The sequence below is a fragment of the Chelonia mydas genome, chromosome 3 (genome assembly GCF_015237465.2).
Source record: "Chelonia mydas isolate rCheMyd1 chromosome 3, rCheMyd1.pri.v2, whole genome shotgun sequence".
NCBI classification, from domain to species: domain Eukaryota; kingdom Metazoa; phylum Chordata; order Testudines; family Cheloniidae; genus Chelonia; species Chelonia mydas.
Window position 1 is genome coordinate 201049811 of NC_057851.1, and position 26284 is coordinate 201076094.

General features: G+C 49.4%; 1 protein-coding gene across 1 annotated transcript; it reads right to left on the reverse strand.

The window, feature by feature from the left end:
* Positions 1–26153, reverse strand: RRP36 (ribosomal RNA processing 36). The gene is made up of 8 exons (XM_037896296.2): positions 25868–26153; positions 23459–23958; positions 16060–16198; positions 10616–10682; positions 7694–7798; positions 7482–7556; positions 6428–6545; positions 1–373 (listed from the first exon to the last, which is right to left on the reverse strand). Exons 2-8 carry the CDS (start codon positions 23925–23927, stop codon positions 234–236), a joined length of 1113 nt encoding a protein of 370 aa, XP_037752224.1. The 5' UTR covers positions 23928–23958; positions 25868–26153; the 3' UTR covers positions 1–233.
* Between the last annotated feature and the right edge of the window lie 131 nt (positions 26154–26284).

Below are 26284 nucleotides of genomic sequence, written 5' to 3' on the forward strand. Positions count from 1 at the left end.
TGCAGGAATGGGTCAGAATTTTATTTTGCTCAGACTCTGACTGTCTAGATGGATGGACACAGTCCTTGGTTCCGATGCTAAAGAGATACAGGACAGACTTGAGCCAGTCAGGAAGTGGGGCTGCTGGCTGTGGCCACAATCCAAGGCCCAGCTGCCCATCGGAAGTGGCTAAAATCCCACCATCAGATATCCACCACTCAAAGAGCTGGTTGCTGACCCCACCCACCCAGAAGTCACATGTCCTTCCGGAAGGGCAGTCTGCGCTTGTCCTTAACGGCGTTCCTCTTCCGCTTCTTGCTTAGGAAGCTCTCCAGTTTCCCGCTCCCCTTCAGCGCTTTGTACTTCTCAGCCAGCTCCAATTTCCACTTCTCAGCTGTGCAATGCCAAAGAACAAGGAGGTTTATACTCCAAACCAGCACAGCCCTCTCAGGACCTGCTTCTGCTCTGCCCTATCCGCCTGCAGCCCATTCCCTAACCCTGGCCAATGGCTCCACCCTCTCGTCTTCCACCTCCCTTGTGACAACATGCTTCTTCCAGGCAGCCCATGGTCCGCCTGCCACTCCATCTATACACAACAGTGCTGGACACATGCAAAATCCAGGAGCAAGGTGCTGCCCCCACTTGGCCACCACCCTCCTCCCACCCGCTTGGGCTTACACTGTTCTTAGTAATACTACAATTATGCCCAGATGCCCCAGCTGACACCAGGGCCCCACTGTGCCAGGCACTGTACATACACAAACTGAAAGACAGGCCCTGCCCCAAAGAGCTCGCCATCTGAATAACTGACTACTAGCCCCATGGTACAGGTGGGGAATTGAGGCACAGCAACATGAAGAGGCACAGGCAGTCAGTGACAGAGCAGGGAGCTGAGCCAGGCCTCCTGAATCCCAGTCAAGGGCCTCATCTATGAGCTCTGCCTTCCTCTCTCAGGCCTATGGTTCAGGAACCGTGAATAACATTTTTAAAAGCACCTTATGCCCCATTGACTTGGAATGAGGTTCAGGCTCTTAAGTGTCTCGGTCACTTTGGAAGGGTTCACCCATTGGTCTTCCCCTGTCTAACGTGCTTAGCACAAGGGGAGTGCTAGGGAAGGCCAAAAGACAGTTATCTTTTTCTGTAACTGGGGTTCTTCGAGATGTGTTGCTCATGTCCATTCAACCTAGCTGTGGGCGTGCTTTCCACATGCACCGGTGCTGGAAGTTTTTCTCTCAGCAGTATCCATAGGAGACCGGCTCTGGCGCCCCCTGGAGTGGCGCGCATATGCCACGGCATATAGGGCGCTGCTGGCCCCCCTCCACCCTCAGTTCCTTCTTGCCAGAAACTCCAACAGTGGGGAAGGAGGGCAGGTTGTGGAATGGACATGAGCAACACATCTCTAAGAACACCAGTTATGGAAGAGGTAACTGTCTTTTCTTCTTCGAGTGATTGCTCACGTCCATTCAACTTAGGTGACTCCAAGCAGTACCCATGGAGGCTGGGGAGGGGTTCACGGACACGTACATTGCAACACAGCTCTGCCGAACCCACCGCCGTCCCTGGCTGAGTGATGGCGTAGTGGGCCGTGAACATGTGCACCAAGGATGTAGCGGCTCGACAGATGTCCTTGATCGGGAAGCGTGCCAAGAAGGTTGCCAAAGATGCCTGCGCTCTCGTTGAGTGAGCTCTGACAATCAGCCGCAGTGGGGCTCCTGCTAGCTCGTAACAAGCCCTTATGCAAGAGGTAATCCAGTTAGAAAACCTCTGCATGGACACCGGGAGGCCCTTCATCCTATCAGCTGTAGAGATGAAAAGTCGAGTCGACTTACGGAAAGCCTTTGTCCGATCTAGGTAGAAAGCCAGGACACTTCTTATGTTGAAAGCGTGGAGGCGCCTCTCTTCCCTCGTCTCACGGGGCTTAGGGCAGAATACCGGAAGGAAGATGTCCTGGCTCATGTTGGAAAAGTAGGCACCACCTTGGGAAGGAAGGCCGGGTGGGGCCAGAGCTGGACCTTGCCCTTATAAAAGACCGTGTACTGCGGTTCTGAGGTCAGGGCTCGCAGCCCCAAGACTCCCCTCGCCGACATCACTGCCACCAGGAGAGTGACCTTCCACGATAGGTGAGACAGGGAGCACGAGTTCAAAAACTCAAAGGGCGGGCCGGTGAGCCTGGACAGAACCAAGTTGAGATCACACTGAGGGGCCGGGGACCAAACTTGAGGAAAAAGTCTCTCGAGACCTCTGACTGTCATGTCATGGGAGAACACCGTCTGCCCCTGGACAGGCAGATAAAAGGCGGAGATGGCCGCCAGAGGCACCCTGATAGAGAAGTGTGCCAGGCCCTGATTCCTCAAATGAAACAGGTAGTCCAAGATCGACTGCATCAAAGAATGCGAGGGGGAAATGCCCCGTTCAGCTGCCCAGTGGGAGAACCTTGTCCACTTTGCCAGGTAACTGTCTAGTTGAGGGCTTTCTACTCTCGAGGACGACCTCCTGTACCCCTTCTGAACAGGCCCTTTCCTCAGGGTTCAGCCACGCAGTGAGTATCGTTGCGGGAATGGTGACGACCTTTTCTAGATGGTGCCTGGACTGGGAGTAGACAGTCGCCAGCCATTGCTGCAGGGGTCACATCCAGAGCCTGGTATTGCACAAGACACATGTGCACGCTGCCATGTGACCTAGGAGGCGCAGGCAAACCCTGGCCATAGTCAGGGGAAACGTGGAGACTTCTGCGATGAGGTCGGCTATTGCCCTGAACTTCTCCAGTGACAGGAACGCTGTGGCAGAGGTTGAGTCGAGCACCACTCCGATGAACTCTATTCTCTGTACTGGAACTAACGTGGATTTTCTGTTGTTCACCAATAGGCTGAGGCGACGGCACGTGGCCAGCAGCACCGCAACGTCTCCTTAGACCTGGAGATGCCCTTGACGAGCCAGTCGTTGAGGTACGGGTAGGTCTGGATACCCCAACATCTGAGATAAGCCGCCACCACCGACATGCACTTGGTAAATACCCACGGTGCTGTTGCTAGGCCAAACGGACCTACCGTGAAGCGGAGGAAGCGTCTGTCTCTCTCGAAGATGGCGATGTGAAAGTACACATCTTTCAGATCGAGGGCGGCGTACCAATCTCCCGGATCCAGGGAGGGGACGATGGAGGCCAGGGAGACCAAGCGGAACTTCAGTTTTGCTAAGTAGTGGTTCAAGCCCCGCAGGTCTCATATGGGCCGCAGACCGCCCTTGGCGATTAAAAAAATATCGGGAATAGAACCCCTTGTTCTTGTACTCCACAGGAACTACCTCCACCGCACCCAGCTGTAGTAGACCCTCTAGCTCCTGCACGAGAAGACTCTCATGAGAAGGGTCCCTGAAGAGGGTTGGGGAGAGTGGCGGGAAGGGGGTAGAAAGTAACTGAAGGGTGTAACCCTGCGCCACTGAATTGAGGACCCATTGTTCTGATGTTATAGATACCCACACAGGGAGGAAAGAAGAAAGGCGGTTGGTAAACGGGAGGAAGGATCCAGAGAACGGTCTGGTAGATCGCCCTCGGGTGTACCCTCAAAACGGGTGCCTGCCCATCTGCTTACTGCAGGTCGAGCCCGCCTGGGATGTAGACTGGGGTTGGTGGCCAGGGCGCCTCTTGTAGCCCCTGCATCTTTTGTGGGGGGGCTCCTCGTGAGGGTGGCTCCCCTGGCTCTGAGGCTGCTGCGACTTAAACCGCTTGTGGGAGGAATGTGGACAGTGTACAGGCCCAGTGTTCTTAGGGTCGTGCGGGAATCTTTCAGGCCCTGGAGTTTAATGTCCGTCTGTTCTGCGAACAGGGCGTGCCCGTCGAAAGGGAGATCTTGCATTGACTGCTGAGCCTCCAAGGAAAGACCAGAGAGGAGCAGCCAAGAAGCCCTGGGCAACAAGATGGCCAATGCCATGGTATGGGCGCGAGTGTCCGCAGCATCCAATGCCGCCTGGAGAGCTGCTCTGGCCGCTGCCAAGCCTTCATCCAAAATCATCCAGAACGCCTTCCTAGAAGCCTCAGGAAGGGCGCTCTCGAACTTGGTCATGGCCTGCCACATATTAAAATCATAGCGGCCTAGGAGGGCCTGATGGTTGGCCACCCGCAAATGTAGACTGGAGGACGAATAAACTTTACGCCCAAACAATTCTAGTCTCCTTGAGTCTTTATTCTTGGGAATAGCCCCCGGTTGATCCCGTCTCTCCCTGTGGTTGACTGCCTCTACCACTAGAGAATTGGGAGCAGGGTGGAAATAAAGGTACCCATGGCCCTTGGATAGCAGAAAGTACTTGCACTCCACCCTCTTGGGGATCAGAGGCAAGGAGGAGGGGGTTTGCTAATTTTCACGACCTCCTCATGTAGGGGCAAAGCTACCCTGGGTGGGGCTGCAGGGTAGAGAACATCAAAGAGTGAGTCTGTGGGCTCCTCTAACTCCTCTGCCTGGAGGGCCAGGTTGGTGGCAACCCTCTAACAGCTCCTGATGCGCCTTAGCATCATCCTGGGGAACTGGTGGAAGGGGCCCCCACTATAGCCTCACCTGGTGACAAGGAAGAGGAAGCCAGTACCAAGGGGTCCGACCAGAGGTGGTCCGACGGCTCGCTCGTTCACCTCCTCCTGTGCCCGTGGTGTGTCTGCAGCCGAGGCCTCTTGAACTGGAGGGAGGCAGCTGGTCTCTCTGAAGCTCCAGATACCGAGGGCTGAGTGAACCCCCATGGGTACCACTGTGCCAGCCACGGAGTCTGAGGCCATGGGGCCGGCTGGGTGCCATAGATGTAGTCTGCACCATAGGTATCGGAGCTTGTCCCGCAGCTAGGGAACCTCGCTCTGAACCCAAGCTAGAGCCCAAGCAGTCACTCCCCTCTGACCAAGACTGTGCTGAGTGGTGATTCTGTCCTCATCGGTAACGGCTGCTCCTCCAGGAGTTGGATCTGGCTGACCTCGACGAGTGCCTGGACTGGCGCCTCGGTGATCGGCAATCTACACCTCACGCTTGATGAGTGGTACTGGGATGTGGAGTGGGATTGGGAACTAGAGCGGGTTTGGCGTCATAAAGATGCAGCCGCATGCGGTGATACTCCCCTGAGGGATCGGTGATGGTCCGGAGAACGGTACCGTCGGTCCCTCGACCTGTCCCTGGAGCAGTACCGGTGCCACAGAGATTACACGAGCCGTGCCTTGAGCCTCTCTGCCCTTGGCTGAGGTCCAGATGGGACTGCAAAGCTTCTACCTATTGCAGCCAGAAGCATGTCGGCTGCGAGAGGGTGACCGTTGGCGGGACATTCCCCGTGATGGGGAGCACTGCTGGAAAGGTGGAAACTGTGGTGGTCCCAACACGGGTTTACCCCGGGACCCTGCAGGGGCCGAAGTGGGTGGCACCGTGAGGAACATCATCTCTTGCACTGCTTGCAGGGCCTCCGGCATGGACAGCACCTGGAGCTGACGAGGACCTGTCGCAATCTGGGGTAGCCGGAGAGGAGCAGGCTGGGCTACACTGCTCAACCAGAGCTGGGGTCCGGGATCCCCAAGGGGGTGAAGAGGTGCCCAAGACAGGGCCTTGGTCCACCCCAGACTTGTCCTTTCCCTTGTGGGGAGCTGGAGACCTTCGTCGCCCCGTCTTCCTAGGCTTCTTGGCTGGAGCCACGGAAGAGGACTGGTGCCGACTCGCAGACGGTACTGGCAGGGCGCTACGCACTGAGGTCACGGTGCTTGAGGCCAAATCGGAGCGCTGCTCCAGCACTGGGGTAAGGGCAGACTCCACAAGGAATGTTTTCAAGTGAATGTCACATTCCTTCTTCGTCCTAGGCTCAAAGGACTTACAGATTCTGCACGTATCACTAATGTGACCTTCGCCCAAGCACCATAAACAACTGTTATGTGGATTGCGAATGGGGCATGGGCCTTTTACAGCGATCACAGGGCTTAAAGCGTGGGGACCAGGGCATGCCCCGTTCGGGACCTTCTAAGTCTCTAACAAATAGGGAAACTAAAACTAGAGGGAAATTATATACAATAATATACAAAAGGTAATTGGGTTTGACCAAACGAGAAGCAACAGCGCTAGCTGAAGCAGCAGCAGTTCCACTCATCGTCACTGGCAGCAAGAAGGAATGGAGGGTGGAGGGGGCCAACAGCGCCAGTCCTCTTCGGATACTGCTGAGGGAAAAACTTCCAGCACCGGTGCATGTGGTGAGCACACACACCGAAGTTGAGAGGACATGAGCAATCACTCGAAGGAGAACGCTTGTTCTAGCTGCTGACAGATTTGCCCCACCTATGCTACTGCCCCCACCAGCATTGGGGGATCTGGTGTGATGGCTATTTATTGAATGAGGTATTTCAATCTGCTCATTATAGGTGCAGGGACCACACATTAATGGCAAACTGTCAGCAACAGGTCCATTTCCTGGTGTAAACAGAGCAGCAGCATCCTAAACTTACATTTCTTTAGGTAGAAGGGCTTCCTTCCTAGCTGGGCCTGCTCCCTCTGTGCTCTCTTCAAGGCCAGCTCCTTCTCTCTCTGCCTCTGCCGTTCCTTCTGAGCCTCCTCCTGCTGTGTCTGGGAAGCAAAAACAGGAACATGTCATGGACCGTCTAGGCCAGGGGTCTGAAACATAAGGCCCATGGGGCTATTTCCTGCGGCCCGCCAAGCTCAGTGCCGCGCTGCCTCCCGCCCACCTCTGGGCCAGCGGTGGCCAAGATTGCCCTCTCTGGCACTGTGAGCCCCGCGCTGCTCCCAGCACCACGCTTCCAGGCACTGCCCCCCACAGCTCCCATTGGCCGGGAACGGGGAACCGCAGCCAATGGGAGCTTTGGGGGAGGTACCTGGAGGAGCGGCAAAAGCAGCACACTCAGCCCTGTGCCCCCCCTCCCCCAGGGGCAGCAGGGACGTGGTTCCGGCTGCTTCCCGGAGCGGAGCAGAGCAGAGCAGAGCAGGGCCAGGGCAGGCAGGGAGCCTGCCCTGGCCCCAATGCGTGCTGCTGCCACCCGGGAGCCGCTCTAGGTAGGCGGCGCCGGGCCGGAGCCCGCACCCCTCCTGCACCCAAACTCCCTGCCCTAAGCCCCCTGCCGCATCCCACACCCCTCCTGCACCCCAACCCCCTGCCCTGAGCCTCCTGCTGCACCCCACACCCCTCCCTGGGGGCAGGGAGGGGGCAGAGTTGGGGTGGGGACTTTGGGGAAGGGGTTGGAATGGGGGCAGGGAAGGGGTGGGAAGAGGCAGGGCAGGGGTGGGGCCTCATGGAAGGGGTGGATTGGGGGCGGGGCTGGGGGCAGTAAGGTGCCGGGGGTGTCAGTGATGCAGCCCTCGGGCCAATGCACTAGTCCTCATGTGGCCTTTGTGGTCATTTGAGTTTGAGACCCCTGGTCTAGACCATGCTCAGGGCAGACCTCCTGTCTCATTAGCCACACTGGAGTCTTACATGTTGTTCAGTCTCAGCTCCCTCCCACCCATGGGAGCAGTGAGCTGAAGCTGGTACCCAAGACACTAACTCACCATGCGCTTTAGGAGCTGCTGCAGTTTCTCCCGCTGCTCCACATTCTGGCTTTTCTTCAACTGCTTCTGAACTATCTACAGGAGAGAGCAATACCCAGTGAGTCCCGCTGCATGTCATTCTTTCCCTCTGAGGCCGGCATGATGGGGCCCTGCAGAAGATGCCTCACTGAAGCAGGCTTTTCTGACCCAACACAAGCAAAGGACAGTGTCACCTCTTTTTCCCTCTTCTTGAGACCGTTCAGGAAACTGTATGTCTTCTCAAATATTTCTGGATTGTACTCCCCAGACAGGTCATCAAAGCGGGGGTCTCTCTGCACCTGCATAGAATGGAGGGGAAGAGGGGGGATTAGAGCCAAGAGCAGAACTAATGCCTGAATGCAGCTTGGTTGTTCTCCCTAACTCAGCCTAGTCCTATCTCCTGTATCTAGGGCTCTTGTCGCACACTATTTAACATTTTCATCAATAATCTGGAAGAAAACATAAAAATCAATGATAAAGTTTGCAGATACAAAAATTAGGGAAGTGGTAAATAATGAAGAGGGCAGATCACTGTTAAAAAGCAATCTGGATCACTTTATAAGCTGGGAACAAGCAAACTACGTATATTTTAATATGGCCAAATGTAAAGTCATACATCTAGCAACAAAGAATGCAGGCCATACCTACAGGATGCGGGCCTCTAAAGTAGTGACTCTGAAAATGAGTTGGGGGTCATGGACAGATAATCAGCTGTGGCAAATGCAATCCTAGGATGAATCAGGTGAGGCATTTCCCATATAGAGATAGAGAAGTATTAATGCCATAGTACAAGGCATTAGTCAGACCTCATTTGGAATTCTGGTCACCCACATTCAAGAAAGATGAATTCAAACTGCGGCAGGTGAGGAGAAGAGCTACTAGGATGATTGGGAATGGAGGGCCTGTCTTGCGAAAGGAGACAAGGGATAGGATTACCCTCTATAAATACATCAGGAAAGTGAAGAGCTATTTAAGCTAAAAAACATATTGGCACACGCACAAATGGGGATAAACTAGTCATGAACAAGTTCAGGCTAGAAATTAGATTTCGAACCATCAGTAGAGTGAGGTTCCGGAACAGCATCCCAATAAGAACTGATGGGGCAAAATACTTAGTTAGATTTAAGAGAGCGAGACAAATTTAGGAGTGTGATTGTATAAGGGGGTTGCTTGTGATTGTTGGGGGGGAGGCTTGGCAGCCCTGGGGGTCCGTTCTGATTTTCCTAAAATCCCATGCTTCAGGGCATCAGCTGGTCACCTGCAGCAGGCAGAAAGAGATTTTTCTCTACTCTCACTTTTTTTTGGTCTTTTTGTCTCCTTCCACTGCAGCATCAGAGAAGACCACAGCTGGAGATGGGACACTGGATGCAATGAGCTAGTGCTCTGAGGTGGCTCCAAGCATTCTCTCTCTCAGTTGCTTGGCTGGTTAGTTCTTGCTCATATCTTCAGGGTCTAACTGATCGCTATACCTGTGGTCAGGAAGGAATTTTCCCCCAGCACAGATTGACAGTGACCTTCGGGGTTTTCACCTGTCTCTGCAGTGTAGGGTGTGGGTCACTGGCTGGGACTATCCGGGTGCATCTTACTTACCATTTTCCTACCACTGTGGGGGCTTCAGGCACTGGGGTACCTCAGACCCTCCTGTTCTCTGCCTGTGGCACCTAATAGTCTAGTCTCCTGTGGGCTGTAACACTTTGGTCCAATTTCAGTTGTTGGGTTTAGCATGGGTGTGTTTCACGGTGTAGGAGGCCTGCGATAGACAGGAGATCAGATGAGATGATGTGGTGATCCCTTCTGGCCTTAAACTCTGACCTCCCAGTGCAACACTGTGGCCAAAGGGGCTAACACAATCCTGGGATGTATAAACAGGAGAATTTGAGTAGGAGCAGACAGTTTATTTTACCTCTGTGTTTGGCACTGGTGCAACCACTGCTGGAATCCCATGTCCAGTTCTGGTGCCCACAGTTCAAGAAGAATGTTGATAAACTGGAGAGGGGTCAGAGAAGAGCCACGAGAATGTTTAAAGGATTAAGCTTCTCTTTGTTAAATGAAATAGATTGAGCTTCTGGAGCCTATCACTATAAGGCATGTTTTCTAATCATTCTTGTGGCTCTTCTCTGACTCCTCTTCAATTTGGCAACATCCTTACTGAATTGTAGGCACCAGAACTGAACACAGTATTCCAGCAGTGGTCACACCAGTGCCAAACACAGAGATAAAATTACCTCTGGTTCCACTCAAGATTCCCATTTGTGCAACCCAGGATCCCATTAGTCCTTTTGGTCACTGCATCACACAGGGAGCTCACGTTCAGCTGATTACCCACCACGATCCCCACATCTCTTTTCAGAGTCACAGCTTCCCAGGATAGAGGATGGGGAGCCTCTAAAGTATGCCCTATGTTCTGTGTTCCTAGATGCATACGTTAGCCACAGTAAAATGCATAGTTTGCTTGTGCCCAGCTTACCAAGCAATCCAGATCACTCCGAATCAGTGACCTGTCCTCTTCATTATTTACAACTCCCCCAGTTTCTGTGTCCTCTGCAAACTTTATCAGTGGTGACTTTATGTTTTCTTCCAGGTCATTAATAAAGATTTTAAATAGCCTAGGGCCAAGAATCAATCCCTGTGGGACCCCACTAGAAACACAGCCACTCGATTCCCTGCTCTCAATTATATTTTGAGACCTATCAGTCAGTCAGAGTCTCCACCACTGGCAATTTTAAAATCACGATTGGATGTTTTTCCAAATGACCAGCTCTAGTTCAAACAGGAACTCATCCAGGGCAATCCTATGGCCTAATGCAGGAGGTCAGATTAGATGATCAGTGGTCCCTTCTGGCCTTGCAATCTATAAATCTAGGACTAGCTGGAGAGCGCCATTTCCACCATATATGCACTGGCAGCACCAAACTCTTCTGTATTCACACAGGGTCGCTCCTCACAGCCTGCTCCTTGACTGCCTCAAAAATCTGAGGGTCCATACCCTTCCCCGAGACCGCCTTCTGGGTCTCATTCCCTTCAACAGTCCATTTATACGGTCTCTGCCACACGTATCTTGTGTTCCTCATCAGCCTCCACAGGAACCGACTGCTAACCTGGGAAAGAGCACTTACCATCTTTTTAACAGAGACCACTTGTCGTAGAAAGGGGACCGGTTTCTTGGCAGAAATCTCCAATGGCCTGAGAGAAAAACATATGTTAGAGAAAGGAGAAAGAAGTCTGGCCAGGTCAGACTCTGACTGCTGACAGTTTGCTACCACTCAGCACACAGAAAGACCACTGCTTCTCCAGTCACCCAGAACAATCACCGAAAAGTGGGGAGGTCTGCTCTGTGCAGTCCATTCACCACCCGTACCTCTCACAGACACATGCCTTGAGACCACCATCCTATGAGCCAGGGCAGGAGAACTCCCCACACTACGTTTTCCAGAGCTTTGTCCAGGCTAGTTTTAAAATATTTCCTAAGTAATGGAGTTTTTATAGCTTCCCGAGGAACAATGCGGAATAATTTATTATTCAATCACCTGACAGTCTCCTTTGCTTAATTTCATCCCATTATACCTGTACACACATTAAATAATCCCTCTCCCTCCCTGGTGTTCTCGGCCCAATACTATTCAATATTTATCAATGAAGATGATTACAAAAATCACTGCTGGTAAAGTTCGCAGATAACAGACAAATCGGTGGAGTGGTAAATAGAGACAGATAGGTCAGTTCTACAAAGCTATCTGGAAGGCTTGGACAGCTGGGCTCACTAGATCATGCCTTTTTAATACAGCCAAATGCAAGGTCAGACATTTAGGAACCATGGGAGTACGTCATACTTACAGGATGAAGGTCTGTATCCTGGAAAGAGACTCTGAAAAGGATTTAGGGGCCATGGTGGAAACTGAACATGAACTCCCAGTGCGATGCCGTGGCTAAAAGTGCTATCACAATCCTTGGATAGAAAACAGGGGAATACAGAGTAGAAGCAGGGTGTGGTAGTATTACCACTGATGAGACTGTTACTGGATACTGTGTCCAGTTCTGGAGTCCACACCTTAAAAAGGATGTTAAATCAGAGAGGGTTCAGAAAAAAGCCACAAGGATGCATCAAAGTCTGGAAAACCTGCCCTATAGTTAGAAACTAAAGGAGCTCAATCTATTTAGTTAAGAGGTGACTTGATCACTATCTGCAAGAACCTATATGGAAAGAAGAGTTGATAGTATAGGGTTTTTTAACCTAGCAGACAAAGGCAGAACAAGATTCAATAGCTCAAGACTGTAGCTAGATAAATTCAGACTAGAGATAAGGTGCATTTTTAACAGGGAGGGTAAGCTACCACTGGAACAACTTACTAAGAGATGTGATAGAATCTCCATCACTTGAAGTCTTTAAAACAAGACCGAATGTCTTTCTAAAACAACATGCTCTAGCTCAATCATAAGTTACGGGCCTGACGCAAGAATCATTGGGTGAGGTTCTCTGGCCTGTGCTATACACGTCAGACTAGATTATCATAATGGTCCCTTTTCGTCTGAGCATTTATAAAAGTATTTGTAGACTTGTGGTCCCTCGCTCCCTTAGCCTTAGTTGACCAGATATTAATTTAAGCACACACAGCTGCTATAACCAGTGTTCATAAATACATTCCTCCAGACTCTCACCTTTTCTACTGCTTTCCTCTAAATTCCCATCTTTCTGGTAATGAAGTGCCTAGAACTGTATTAGACATTCTAAATCCCACCAGAACTGTAGAGAGGACCACTGCCTCCCACCCAGTATAACTGGATTCAAAAAAGAATTAGATACGTTCATGGAGGATAGCTTCATCAATAGCTATTAGCCAAGATGGTCAGAGATGCAACCACATGCTCTGAGTATCTATAAATCTCTGACTGCCAGAAACTGCCAGGGGTGGATCACTCAATAAATTGCCTTATTCTGTTCATTCCCTCTGAAACACCTGGCACCTATGTCAGATCACAGGATACTGGGCTGCAAGGACCCACTATGGCCATTCTTATATTTTCCCTGCTACTCACCTTTGTGTATGCAGTCCAAAACCACAGTGGCTGATTTTGCTGCCATACCACGTTAAACGGTCATGTCTCATTAGCCATGCACTATCACCCCAACACGTTTTCCTCATTACTGCTTACCAGGGATTTTGGATTATCTTTTCCAAAATCAATCACATTTTGATGTTTTCTGATACAGTAACTCCTCACTTAAAGTGTTCCCGGTTAACGTTGTTATGTTTCCGATCAGTTAGGGAACACGCTCGTTTAAAGTTGTGCAATGCTCCACTATTACGTTGTTTGGCTGCCTGCTTTCTCCACAGCTGGCAGCCTCCCTACGCCTCCCCCCCGACTCCCCACAGCACCTCCCGCCTGCCCAGACCCCGCAGATCAGCGCCTTCCCCCGCCCCCTCCATCCCACTGCCTCCTGCCCGCCGCAATCAGCTGGCTTGCAGCATTTAGGAGTCAGGAGTGGGGGGAGGAGCGAGGACTCAGCAGGCAGGTTCCCCCTCCTTCCTGTCTCCTGAACACCACAAACTAGCTAATTGCCCCGGGCAGGAGGGAAGGGGAAGGAGCTTGAGAAGTACAGGGGGATGAGGTGGGGGGGAAAAGAGGTGGGTCAAGGATGGGGGCTTGGGGGAAGGGGTGGAGTGGGCGGGCTGAGGGTTGAGCCCCCCGCCCCTGGTGCTTGCAGAGTAGGGGAAGCTGCCACTGCTGCTGCCCAACGTGCTTCTCCTAGCCTACAGCACCTTCAGCCTCCTTGTCTGCCTCATCTCCAGTGCCAGTGGGCTGTGCCTGTGTAGGGTAAGGCAGGGGCACCTCCCAACAAATGATTGAAGCTGGCTTGCAAATCCTGAGTGATGATGATCCTGAGAGGGAACGCAGCTCCGAAGTGATTAGGGGAGTTGATCATCTAATATCATAGAATATCAGGGTTGGGAGGGACCTCAGGAGGTCATCTAGTCTAACCCCCTGCTCAAAGCAAGACCAATCCCCAATTTTTTCCCCAGATCCCTAAATGGCCCCCTCAAGGATTGAACTCACAACCTTGGGTTAGCAGGCCAATGCTTGACTTGCTATAAAGAAATTTACCAAGAAAAAAAAAGGAAAGCAAAACAACAATCTCTAGATGTGTTTTTTCGAGTTCAGAAAGCTCAGCAAGAGGAGCAGCCGGACAATCCACCCTCTGACTCCACCACCTCAACCAAGCTTCATACTCAGCAACGATGATTGTAGTATTAAATTGCTTGTTTAAAATGGTTTAAAATGTATATAATGCCTTTTGTCTGGCAAAAAAAATTTCCCTGGAACCTAACCCCCCTATTTACATTAATTCTTATGAGGAAACTGGATTCGCTTAACGTGGTTTCACTTAAAGTCGCATTTTTCAGGAACATAACTACAATGTTAAGTGAGGAGTTACTGTAGTTTTTCAAACCACCTTTGCTCCCTCTGTATCACTTCTGTCCTCACTGGTATTTGAGGTTCTCCCCAATTCAGTAGCATCAGCAAGCGACACGAGTGCTGTTTAGTCTCTCTGAAGATGTTTGTAAATTAGATTGGACATTTCCCAATCCCAGCAGCATCTCTCACTGGACACCTCCCCTCAATTCATACATTGACATGTACCATTATCCTTTGACAGAAATTGGAAAGAGTGTAAACAATCGTTGCATGCCACAGTAAGGTCAGATTTTGAGACACTGCATCAAATGCTTTCCTGAAATCCAAATATGACAACATTCAGCAGTGAAACTAACAAGTCAGGTCAATTTTGCTTTGCTGCAGCTCAGACAGTACTTTCTCCCAAAAAGCAGAGGCAGGATTTGGAGCTATTCACAAGAAGAGAGGATGCAAATAATGGGGGATGCATGAAGAAAAGAGTAGCAGTCCCTGCAGCCCTGGACAGACAGGAGGCTTACAGGCATGTGGGGGGTGAAGGGAGAGGACAGAGTAAATGATCTCCCTGCTGGAAGAGAGGACATCCCCCATCTGGCATCTATCAAATTCAGACATTCCCTAGCCATAGGCAATACAAGAGAGGAAGCCCCCACGCACAGTCCCATGACAGTACCCTACTAGGAGCACCAGCACTATCCCCACATCCAGCAGCTGGGCTCCTCACCATGGTGTTGCCCCAGCAGCTCCCTGGAGATCCCCACCCTTTCTCTCTACTACACATTTTTCAAGCCCTGCTCAGTGCATTTCTTTGTATTTCCGTGACAGGTAATTTGGCAGGGGCTGCTGCCCTTTGAACAAGTGCGCAGCACTTCATTGTACAGTGCTCCACTGAAATCAACAGACCTCTGACGGATTTCCCTGGCAACACCGTAGGGAACCTTAGGAAGGTTCCTTTCAAAACACAAACATACCAAGGGACTTTAGCAGCCTGGGGGCTTTTGTATGAAGCATTCCTCAAAAGGCTTTCGAGCGTTAGCAATAACTAGAGATAAATACCCCATAATAGCAGAGGCACAGATGTTTTATGAGGGGTACTGGATTGTCTTTAAAGCTCCAAGATCCTCAGGTAGAAGGCAAAACAGAAATACAAAATATTCTCACCATCCCTGTAAGGGGGAAGAGAGGTTTTCATCTGAGGTTTAGAACTAGATGAAAGAATGCTGATAAAACAGAGCGGGGAGACAGTCTGTTTGAATCATCTTGGAAATGACACTTACGCGGACTGAAAATTGGCTTCAGGACCACGAATAAAGGGTAATGACACATGGCAATGTATAAAGCTGGGGCGAGATGTCTGGTGAGGGACTGTAGTAATCTGTTTAGGTCTTGTCTTATTTCATATCTCCATTAATCATCACATTGATGACACCCCAGAATATATTCAACTGAGCGGAGCTGTGAATACAAGTGCTGACAAATATGGACAGAAATTAACAAGAGGAAATTCAACTTGGAAAAAATGCAGCTGTGAGAGGCTGCAGAGAGGAAAAAGCAATTTTCAGCTACATCTGGCCACACAGCAGGAGGGATAGCCCCTCTTTAGATAGCTCTGACTGTAGTTGGAATAATGTGCTCAGCTGTGGGCACCTCATTACCAGAAAGATATTGGCAAGCTGGAAGGAGTTCAGAAAACCATAAGGAGAATGGTTCAGTGACCAGAGGGATTAAGTTAAGATTTAAAGAGAACTATGGACAGCTCAGAAGAGACAACAAAAGGTGTGCGTGGGAAGTGTTAAAAGCATCTCTCAATCTGAGGGGCTGCAAAGCACCTGCAGTAAGGATAGCAAAGACGAAGGCAGGAGGAGCGTCTCAGCAGGAAGTGTTGGTTATGAACTAAGAGCTATCCTCAACGCTTTTGCTTAGTGGCACTTTGGAAATTCAAAGTCATGGATGGCAAGTGGCAAAGGGATGGACCATTCCCAAAGGAAACATTATGACAAAGGATCTCTGTTGTGTGCCATGCTAGAGGGTCTGATCTACCCGCCTGGCACAGAAGACACTCTGAGGGGTGCTCATCATGCTTGCACTGGATGAGGCAGCACATACATACACTTCTGTCTGCAGAGAAAGGGCTCTGGAACATCTTTACCGCTGTTTGCTGGGCCGTTGCTTTGTCCTAGGTTTTGTATGGTTCACTGGCTTCTTCCCACTAGTCATCTGCTGATATGCTTTGGTTCCAACACTGTTCCGCAGCTGCAGCAGTTCCTCGAAAGACAGTAAGGATAGTTCTGGGAAAGAGAAAACAAAAAGGGACTCTCAGTCTCTCAATTGCCAGACACACACTTCTGCGTTTACACCTGATGTGCTGGAATCCCCCTGTACAAGGGATACAGGGGCAGCTGAGGTGCCTCCACTCACAAAACACTTCCCCCCCGAGCTCAGGGACAGCCAGCAAGTCAGACTGTCTTCCTTGGTTTCTCCCTCACAGCCACCCCATGAAGCATTACCACTCCCTCCCAGTGCAGAGACTGTGAAGACCCCCTCCTTAGCTTCTCCCTCCCAGATCATCAGAGGGCCCAGGAGGCCACTCCAAGGTTTTCATCTGGTCATCAAAGCACACAAGAGGCATTCAGACCTTCTTCCAGTGGGCTCCGTATTAACTGCATTGCCAGCCTCTGACGTGTCAACCACCCCATCCTGACCCTGGCTGCAGTGAGACTCCCCAAATCCTAGTTCCCTCCTTGCAGGGTTACACGCAGCTCATTTCTCACACTGCTCTGGAGTCTTTTTACACAGGAAATCATTTACCTTTGCATCCAAAGATTGCTCAGAAGGGTTAGTGAAAAGCTGTCAAGTTCATTTCATCTCAGAGTCATAGAGTTTAAGGCCAGAAAAGACCAATACATCACCTAGTCTGACCTCCTGTCTATCACAGCCCACCACACACCACCCAGTCACCCCCATACCAAGCCCAGAACCGCTCCCTATTGCTCATTTTCTAGGACTTCTTCTACTATAGGTTTAAGTGTCCCAGGTGATGTAGCCTCACAATATTCCAGAGGCTAACACACTGCACTGAGACATGTTCTCCTGATACTCAGCCCTAATGTCCCCTTTCTTTTAGGGATATAACATGAACTCTGGTTTATTTAAAAAAAGAGAGTCATGATTTCAGGTCCTACCCCTACCAGATATCCACTCAGTGTGTTTTTACAAACAAACACGTTTCTCTCTCTCCCCCCAGCTGCTGTATAAGAGACCCACACAAACAAGGGAAACTTCAAAAATGACTAGAGTGCACGTAAATGCACACAGTATGAAAACAAAACCAAGAAAAACACAAATCTCTCTCTAGTATCCTTTACTGGCAGTGATTTTACATGTTACTTGCAACCACAGCATGTAAAACTTTCAGACAGATATGTGAATTTCAAGTAGATGGTATGCCTGTTAGCCCATTACCTCTAGTTACACCCCCAAACAGTTCCTCTTCCTCCTGTTTACACCTCTAGAATAGTCAAGACATTTACCCTCCCCTTAGTAGTGCTAGACATATACAGCCCCTTGAATTCTTCATGATATTAAGTGTCTGGAACGAACAATATTTCTGATGTGATCTGGCCAGTGCAATCACCACCCTGCGCATGACACAAAGCCTCTGAACATGCAGCCCAAACAGTACATTCCATGCTCAGATTGTCACATTCGATCAGACCACTGGCCCATCAAGTCAGTTATCGTGCCCTTGGCAACCACCTTCTGCTTCAGAAAGCAAAAAAAACCTAACAAAGCTGGTCAACTGCATGCAAATTCCTGCCTGACCCCATTAACAGAGGATGCCCTGACACAGAAGATTCAATTACTTTAAGTGTCTTTATTGAAGTTTATCTTGATCATCACTACAAAAGGGTTTTTTTTTTCTTCTTCTTCTCTCCTGCTGGTAATACCTCACCTTAATTGATCACTCTCGTTATAGTGTATATGGTAACACCCATTGTTTCATGTTCTCTGTATGTATAAATATCTTCTTACTATATGTTCCATTCTATGCATCCGATGAAGTGGGCTGTCGCCCACAAAAGCTCAAATAAATTTGTTAGTCTCTAAGGTGCCACAAGTCCTCCTGTTCTTTTTACTGAAGTAAAATTTCTTTACCTAATCAAAGTTCAGGGCAACTGCACATGTATTTCTCTGTCATAATCCAGCAAGGGCATCCACTCCAGGCTCTCAGCCCCTCAGCAGTCACTTCCCTTCAGCAGAGACCCACCTCCCTTCCCCACCTAACCAGAGGTTTTCCAGGTTGTACAGGAGTTCCCCAGGAAGTCAGACCTCCTGCTTTGCTTTCTCCTCAGAGGCTATAAACAGTGTAATTTCCCAGTTATAACATACCACGCAGTAGAGCCGTGCAGTGGGACTGGGAAATGCACCAGAACATAATGGGTCTTCTCAGACAGCAAACAAATGCTGCAGACCCTGTCCGACCTACTTGTCCAAACCTGCCAGACTCCCGGCCCTTTGCAGTCCTTAAAGAACTCCATGCTAGCAGTTCCCTGCATGTTCCCCCAGCATTCCACGTGGCTTCATGGGCCGCACCATACCCCTGCCACTCCATGCCAGGAGGCTGCAAGAAAAAACACGGATTCTCATGCACTGACCTGTGAGAACCATGGCAGGTGAATGAGTAGCCACAAGGAACTACATTTGTGCACTGAAATGGATAGAAATGTTTGCTACCTTTCCAATTTCACAGTCCCATTCTGTTAATTTATGTTTAAAGTTTATATTGCATTGCCTGGTTTTTTGCACAGGTTTTCCTGCCCTGATTATGCCACTCAATACATTTCTGTTTTTTTAAATAAAATGATCTTTATTAGTTCACAACACACATCACTGGATGCACAGTGGTACTTAAAGCACACAGTACTTATAAATGAGCAGTCATTTATAAAATGTATGACAAGCACCTCTTAATTCATAGCTTCAGTACACACAGCGTTACAGTTACACATGGACAGCAAGTACTACACAATTCCTAGCAGCACCCAAAGCTTCAGGCCCACAGAACAGTCCAGTCCAGAACGCTAATGTGGCTGATGGTTAAAATGATCTTTCAAAGCCTCCCTCAACCACACACTTCCACACTGAGCTCTCACAACAGCACTTGTGTCCGGCTGTTCAAACTTAGACAGCCGCTCCACCTCAGCCCTCCACCCTGCTGGCAGCTTCTCCGCCTCTGCACCACAGATATTATGCAGGACACAACAGGCAGCTATAACCATCCCATTTTTTTCTCTCGCTGAAGTCCAATCTAGTGAATAAACAAATGCCCGTGTCCTTTCAATCTACCGAAAGCACATTTATCAGTCATTCTGCACCTGCTCAGCCAGTAGCTGAATCTTTCTTTGGTGCTGTTGAGGTGGCCAGTGTACGGCTTCTGAGCCAGGGAGTAAGTGGTAGGCTGGGAACCCCAAAATCACTACTGGTATTTCCATATTGTCAATAGTAGTCTGATGGTTGGGAAAGAATCCTGCTGCTTGTAACTTTCTGAACAATCCCGTGTTCTTAAAGATGTCAGGGGCATGCACCTTCCCTGACCAGCCCATATGGATATCGGTGAAGCGTCTCTAGTGATCCACCAACATTTGCATAACCACAGGAAAGCAGGCCTTTCTGTTGATGTACTCTATGGCAAGGAGGGCTGGGGCCAAAATAGGAATCAGCATGCCGTCTTTCATCTTACTGCAGTTTGGGAACCCCCTTTCTACAAAGCCATCCACTACATCCTGTCCATTGTCCAGAGTCACTGTCTTGCATAGCAAGAGATGATTCATGGCCCTACATACTTGCAAGAATCTGGCCCGCACTGTGGGTTTCAAACTCCAAAATGATTTCCTGCTGACCAGTAAGCAACCTGGCATTGCAAGCTTCCAGAATGTGATCACCACTTGCTTCTCAGCTGTCAGTATAGCTTTCATTCTGATGTTACTGCACTGGATGGTTGGGGCAACCACGGCAACCAGATGCAGGAATGTGGCCTTTTGCATCCAAAGGTTTTGTAGCCACTGCTTGTCATCCCAATCCTGCATTACGATGCAATCTCATCAGTTAGTGCTTGTTTCTTGTGCCCAAAAGCAGCGCTCCACCATCTGCAGCTGTTCTGTGACAATCACCACCTTGAACTGTTTTTCGCTATGTCCCTTAGCAATTTGTCCTCAAAGGAATGGCCTCATTATCCAAGAGCAATACCCAAGTTAGACGCCAACTACAACACACAGATCCAGTTGCTGGGAAAGGTGAAGGTTCTGGGACTCCTAGCAGGGTACAACTGGGTTTTTTAAAAAGAATTAGACACATTCCTGGAGGGTAGGTCCATCAGTGGCTATTAGCCAAGATGGTCAGGGATACAATCCCATGCTCCAGGTATCCCTAAATCTCTGACTTCTAAAAGCTGGGACTGGATGACACTATATGGATCACTCAATATATTTTCCCTGTTCTGTTCACTCCCACTGACCACTGTCAGAAGACAGGATACTGGGCTAGATGGTCACTGGTCTCACCCAGTATGGCCATTCGCCTTAGGAGTGACCATAACTCTATATAAGTTCACAAACTCCCACTGTGTTCTGTGCACTCAAGCACCACAAAGCCTTTTTAAGCTGTTACTTCTCATATCTAACCATCATTACAGTTCTATCACACCAGTTCTTTTATCATCTCACTGCCTTACAAATTCTAGGACACCTGACAATCTGCCTCTCCCCCACCCACTCCCAGCCAAGAAGGTGTTTTCAGTATTTGTTGTATTTCAGTGGATCTGGTTTTGGGAGGTTAGGTGGAAGAAGTGGATTTTACATTTCAGTTGGAAGGTGAGAGATGAAGAGGTCATTCTGATTTTGGCTACTTGCTGTTCACTAACGCCCCTAAATATCTTGACATCACTGCTTTCCAGGTTTCTACCTTGCACTGAACATCTGTGTGTTCACATTCCTTTTCTTTTGGCCACCTTTCTAATCTCTCTAGAGCCCTCTCTATTATTTATCTTCATTATGTTCATACCACGTCCTAGTTCAATATCATCTGAATTTCATTTATGTGCTCTCCATTCCCTCCTTCAGATCCATTAATAAGTGTGTTTAATAAAACCTAACACCTGTCCCTGCAGAACTCATTAAACACCTCCCTAACTCAGTTTGTTACTATGTATAATTAAGCTTGGTTTGTGGTGAATCAGCTAGCCTTTAATCCATGCAATAGCGTCGGACCTTATCCAGTGTCATTTTGGGGGGTTTGATTTCATGAGGATGCAGATCCTATAATTGTGCATTCAGGCAGTAACTCAGATGCAAATTTAAGCAGCTGCTTTAGAAAATTTGGTTCTGAATACAAATATCAGATATCACATCTGTATCATTCCTATTGCCCACTAATATAGTAAAGTAATGTGAGGCATTATTTTTTCTTTATAAATCCTCCATGCTGCTTCTTGCTCACAGCTCTATGATACCCTGAATCAGGGGTGTTAAGCATTGTGTGAGAAAGGCTAATTCCATTTTTAATTGTTGGCAGGGGTATGCATTTAAGACTAAATACTACCCTCAATTCACAGTGAGAATTCTGCTGATGTCAATGGGAACTTCATAGAATCCTAGGGCTAGAAGGGACCACAATGGTCATCTAGTGACTTCCTGCCAAGATGCAGAACTTGGTGCAGACATGAAGAGTAGAATTTGGCTTTTGTCATAAGTAAACTTAGTTATCTATATTTGTTGCCTGTTTGGTTCTTGTTGCATTCAGCATCACTCAGAAGAAAATATGTTCATCTTTAGCACCAACACTCCCACCCTCCCCACCTTCCTTCCTAATTCCTCTTTACGTTCCTTCTGCCTTCTACATCTTCTTCCCTGCAGCACAATTCTTCACAATTCCACAACCCCACTGGCTTTGCTCCCCTCCTATTCTCTTCACTGCATCTACTAAAATGATCAGTAACAGAACAGTTAATGCTGACATTTCCTAGGTTCATAGATTCCAAGGCCAGAAGGGACCATCAGGATCATACAGTCTGATCTCCAGTATAACGCAAGCCATAGAACTCCCCCAAAATAATTCCTAGAGCAGACCTTATAGAGGCCTATCGTCAAGCTTTAGTGTTAACACGCCAATTAAATAAATGGGCAACAGAGACGTTCACAAATCACAAAGCTACTGTTTCAGGCTCAAGAAGGCAAAACTGCATCTGCTTATCCCTGGTTCACATTTGGAAGGTTATTATCAAAACTGAGCAGGCTCCAAGCTTTCTTTTGTTTTTTTAATTAAAACTTATTCTTCACAATCTAAATATACCATGCAGCCCCAAGTACATCATGGGGGCTCTCTGTTTGACACCACTGACCCACGTTTTACAGGTTATTTTCCTTTACTATTTGTCCCATTATCTCACTCAAGACTTAAATTAGATATATGGGTGGCATTTGCCAGGAGCCTTTTTGAAGGCTGAGATCATATTTGCGTACACCACCCCAATCCTTTGGAACCGTCCTAGTTTTCACAGTTCATTAGCTAATCCACACTGGAAGACTTCACAGACATCAACTATGGTTCTCAGGCACTTGGTGGCAGAACGTCAGCTACTGTCCCATGTCCTTGATAAACTGACTGCACATGGAAATTAAATAAACGCAGAAATCTTTGGGTGTTTCATTCTACAGATTTATCTGAGCTCTACCTAAAGAGCTCAGATAAAATCATAAGCCATCCCCCCATCCCAAATTCAACTCATGAGGTTGGTGTGGGTGGGGAGGAAAGACAAATAGTGAATTAGGAGCTCACACTTTGCACACGACTATCAAACTGCTTATTATTTCAGCTCCAATCTATCCTCAGGTCAATGTGGCAAGATTCTCTACAAAAGACTCTCCAAGGTTTTATCCAGTTTTAAGTGACTCAGATAATAAGGTTTCCAATGTTTCCCTTAGGCTACATCCTTAAAGATTCTACATCATTAGAACATAGGTCCTGGTATCCAGCCTAACGGTTTATCCATTCTACAGATCTTTACCAAGTTTATAATCAGGTTGTAACAGTTTACTCCACAGTTTGACCATGCTGGGGAGCTGGGCTGTAACGGGCCTGTCAGGCTATAACTGGGTTGTAACAAGAAGTGTCTACTGTAGACAGGCTGGTCTGACCAGCTCTGTGCAACTGGATTAGCCAGTCATCCTATTTCCCAGGTCTCTGTTCCCAAGGATATCTCAATATACCATACAGCAACTGAAAACACATCCACATCCTCTACCCAGGCACCAGTTGGTGAGGCAGCATGAAACGCACGTACCTCGCAAGGTGCAAAGCGTCAACAGGCTAACATGAAATTATGCCAACAAAAATATAGCTGTGTGAATGCCCTGAACCATGGTAGCTGTACTTGTGAGATAGGAGCACATCAAAGAGAAAAGCGGGAGTCAGCATGGAAAGAAGATCTCAGAACCGCTGATGGGTCACATTGAAACACAGTTTATTAAACACTTCCCATTATCAGTGTTTACCTCTCTTTGTGTCACTCTCTGGGGTAGTTTTGCATTTTGAGCTGTCTTTTCCCCCAGCACGTGGCTCTTCATCACTGCTGCCAGAGGTTCTGCTACCTGTCTTGTCATCATCATCATCATCCTCTGAGAAGTCCTCTAGATCACTGTAATCGCTATTGCCATCGCTGTCCTCAGAGTCCTCACTGACAGCTCCCTGGTCAGTGACACTCTCTCCTTGCAGGAGCCGAGGCTTTTTAGTGTCATGATTGCACTCTCCAGAAATGCCCGCTATGCTACTTGAACTCTCCAGTGGTTGCTTCTGAGCAGTGACAAGCTTAGCATCAAGGATGGTGTCTTGAGCGCTTTCTTCCACAGTCTCTATGGCTGGTGCTTTCCTTTTGCCTTGCATCCCCCGAGACACTCCTTTTCCAAAGGAGGAAACATTCTTTCTGAGGCTGTTCCCAGGTCTGTCCTGGCGTGGCCACATCATGAGGCTTTCACTGCTTCCACACAGCCTCCAACTGCAATAAACAATCAGTTTTACAAAAAAACATAAGAGCAGCAATACTGGGTAAGACCAAAGATCCATCTAGCCCAGCATCCTGTCTTCCGACAGCAGCCAATGCCATGTGCCCCAGAAGGAATGAACAGAACAGGGAATCCTCAAGTGATCAATCCCCCGTTGCCCAATCCCAGCGTCTCGCAAACAGAGGCTAGGGACACCCTAGCCTACCCATCCCTACCCATCCTGGCTAATAGCCATTGATGGAGACCTATCCTCCAGGAACTTATAAGTTCTTTTTTGAACGCTGTTATAGTCTTGGCCTTCACAACATCCTCTGGCAAACAGTTCCACAGGTTGACTTTGCGTTGTGTGAAGAAATACTTCCTTTTGTTTTAAATCTGCTGCTAATTAATTTCATTTGGTGACCCCTAGTTCTTGTGTTATGAGGAGTAAATAACACATCCTCATTTACTTTCTCCACACAAGTCATGATTTTATAGACTTCAATCATATCCCCCCTTAGTCGTCTCTTTTCTAAGCTGAAAAGTCACAGTTTTATTAATCTCTCCTCATACGGAAACAATTCTATACCCTTAATCATTTTTGTTGCCCTTTTCTGAAACTTTTCCAATTCCAATAGATCTTTTTTGAGATGGGGCGACCACTTCTGCACGCAGTATTCAAGATGTGGGCGTACCATGGATTTATATAGAGGCAATACGATATTTTCTGTCTTATTATCTATTCCTTTCTTAATGATGCACAACATGCTGTTTGCTTTTTTGACAGCTGCTGCACACTGAATGGATGTTTTCAGAGAACTATCCACAGTGACTCCAAGACCTCTTTCTTGAGAGGTAACTGCTAACTTAGATAATATATATTTGAGATTATGTTTTCCAATGCACATTACTTTGCATTTATCAACACTGAATTTCATCTGCCATTTTGTTGCCCTGTCACCCAGTTTTGTGAGATCCTGTTGTAGCTCTTCACAGTCTGCTTGGGGCTTAATTATCTTGAGTAGTTTTGTATGATCTGCAAATTTTGCCACCTCATTGTTTACCCCTCTTTCCAGATCATTTATGAACATGTTGAATAGCACTGGTCCCAGTACAGACCCCTTGGGGACACCGCTATTTACCTCTCTCCATTCTGAAAACTGGCCGTTTATTCCTACCCTTTGTTTCCTATCTTTTAAGCAGTTACTGATCCATGAGAGGACCTTCCCTCTTATCCTATGACAGCTTACTTTGCTTCAGAGCCTTTGGTGAGGGACTTCGTTAAAGGCTTTCTGAAAATCTAAGGACACTATATCCCCCTTGTCCACATGCCTGTTGACCCCCTCAAAGAATTCTAGGAGACTGGCGAGGCGTGATTTCCTTTTGCAAAAACCATGTCGGCTTTTCCACCAACTTACGCTCGTCACAGTGCTGTTGTTGCCCTGTTGTTCCCAGGGCATTACAGAGGCAAGGTGAGATCGTATCTTTTATTGGACCAACTTACATGAAAAATAATACCGCCCCCCACGCCCCCTTGCCTCTCTGCCAGCCAGTGCCGCTGATCGGCCCCCCGCTTGCAACCCTTTGGGATGCTCCCGCAGCGGCTCCGGCTGCCGCCGAGGACGAGCGGAAGGCGCACTGCGGACCGCCCGCAGCTCGGTTGCGACGCGGCCGCCCATCAAGGGCCGCGGCCGGCCGGCCGGCCGGCAGCCGCCCTCCCGCCGGCTCGGGACAGGCCCCGAGCACGCTGCAGGGGCCGGCCCGTGGCGTGCGGGAGGAGCCCGACCGGCCGGGGCTCTGCGGCGGGACCGAACGCCTCCCGCTCCCGGAGCGCGCTCAGGGCCCGGCGCGAGCGTCCCGACCACCGGCCGCGGGTGGGGAGGGCGCTCGCTCTCGGGGACAGTAACCCCGGCCGAAACTCACCCCAGGAGGCTCCGGGCGCCTCCGCACGCTAGCTAGGCTCCACGCGGCCCGACCAGGCCCCGCCTCGCCTCCAGGCAACCGGCCCCGGCGTGGCGTCACAGAGGGCGGCGAGCGAGACGGCTTCGCGCATGCGCGGGCGGGAAGCCAGGCGCTGGGCAGGGCCGGGGAGGTGCGCATGCGCGGCGGGGCGCGACGCGTGGGCGCGAGAGGCGCGAGGGAGCGGCGCGCGCTGCGAGGCCCGTTGTGTGGCGGCCCCCTCAGGCACGTCCCTTCCCGCGCACACACACAGCCACACGCAGGCCGGGATCTCGGGCTTTATTCACAGCGCTGGGCTCCACGTACAGACCCCGCAGCACCACGGCGGTGACGGGCGGGGCTCTGAGCTGGGCCAGGGCCAGCCCCCCGTGCGTCCGGGGG

Excerpts from the sequence above, each read along its gene's own strand:
- RRP36 (XM_037896296.2), bottom strand. The coding sequence starts at position 23,927 with ATGATGTGGCCACGCCAGGACAGACCTGGGAACAGCCTCAGAAAGAAT. Across the intron at positions 7,799-10,615 it reads TGGTCTCTGTTAAAAAGATG|GTGCAGAGAGACCCCCGCTT; the intron begins GTAAGTGCTCTT and ends CATTCTATGCAG. Across the intron at positions 7,557-7,693 it reads TCAAGAAGAGGGAAAAAGAG|ATAGTTCAGAAGCAGTTGAA; the intron begins GTGACACTGTCC and ends TCTCTCCTGTAG.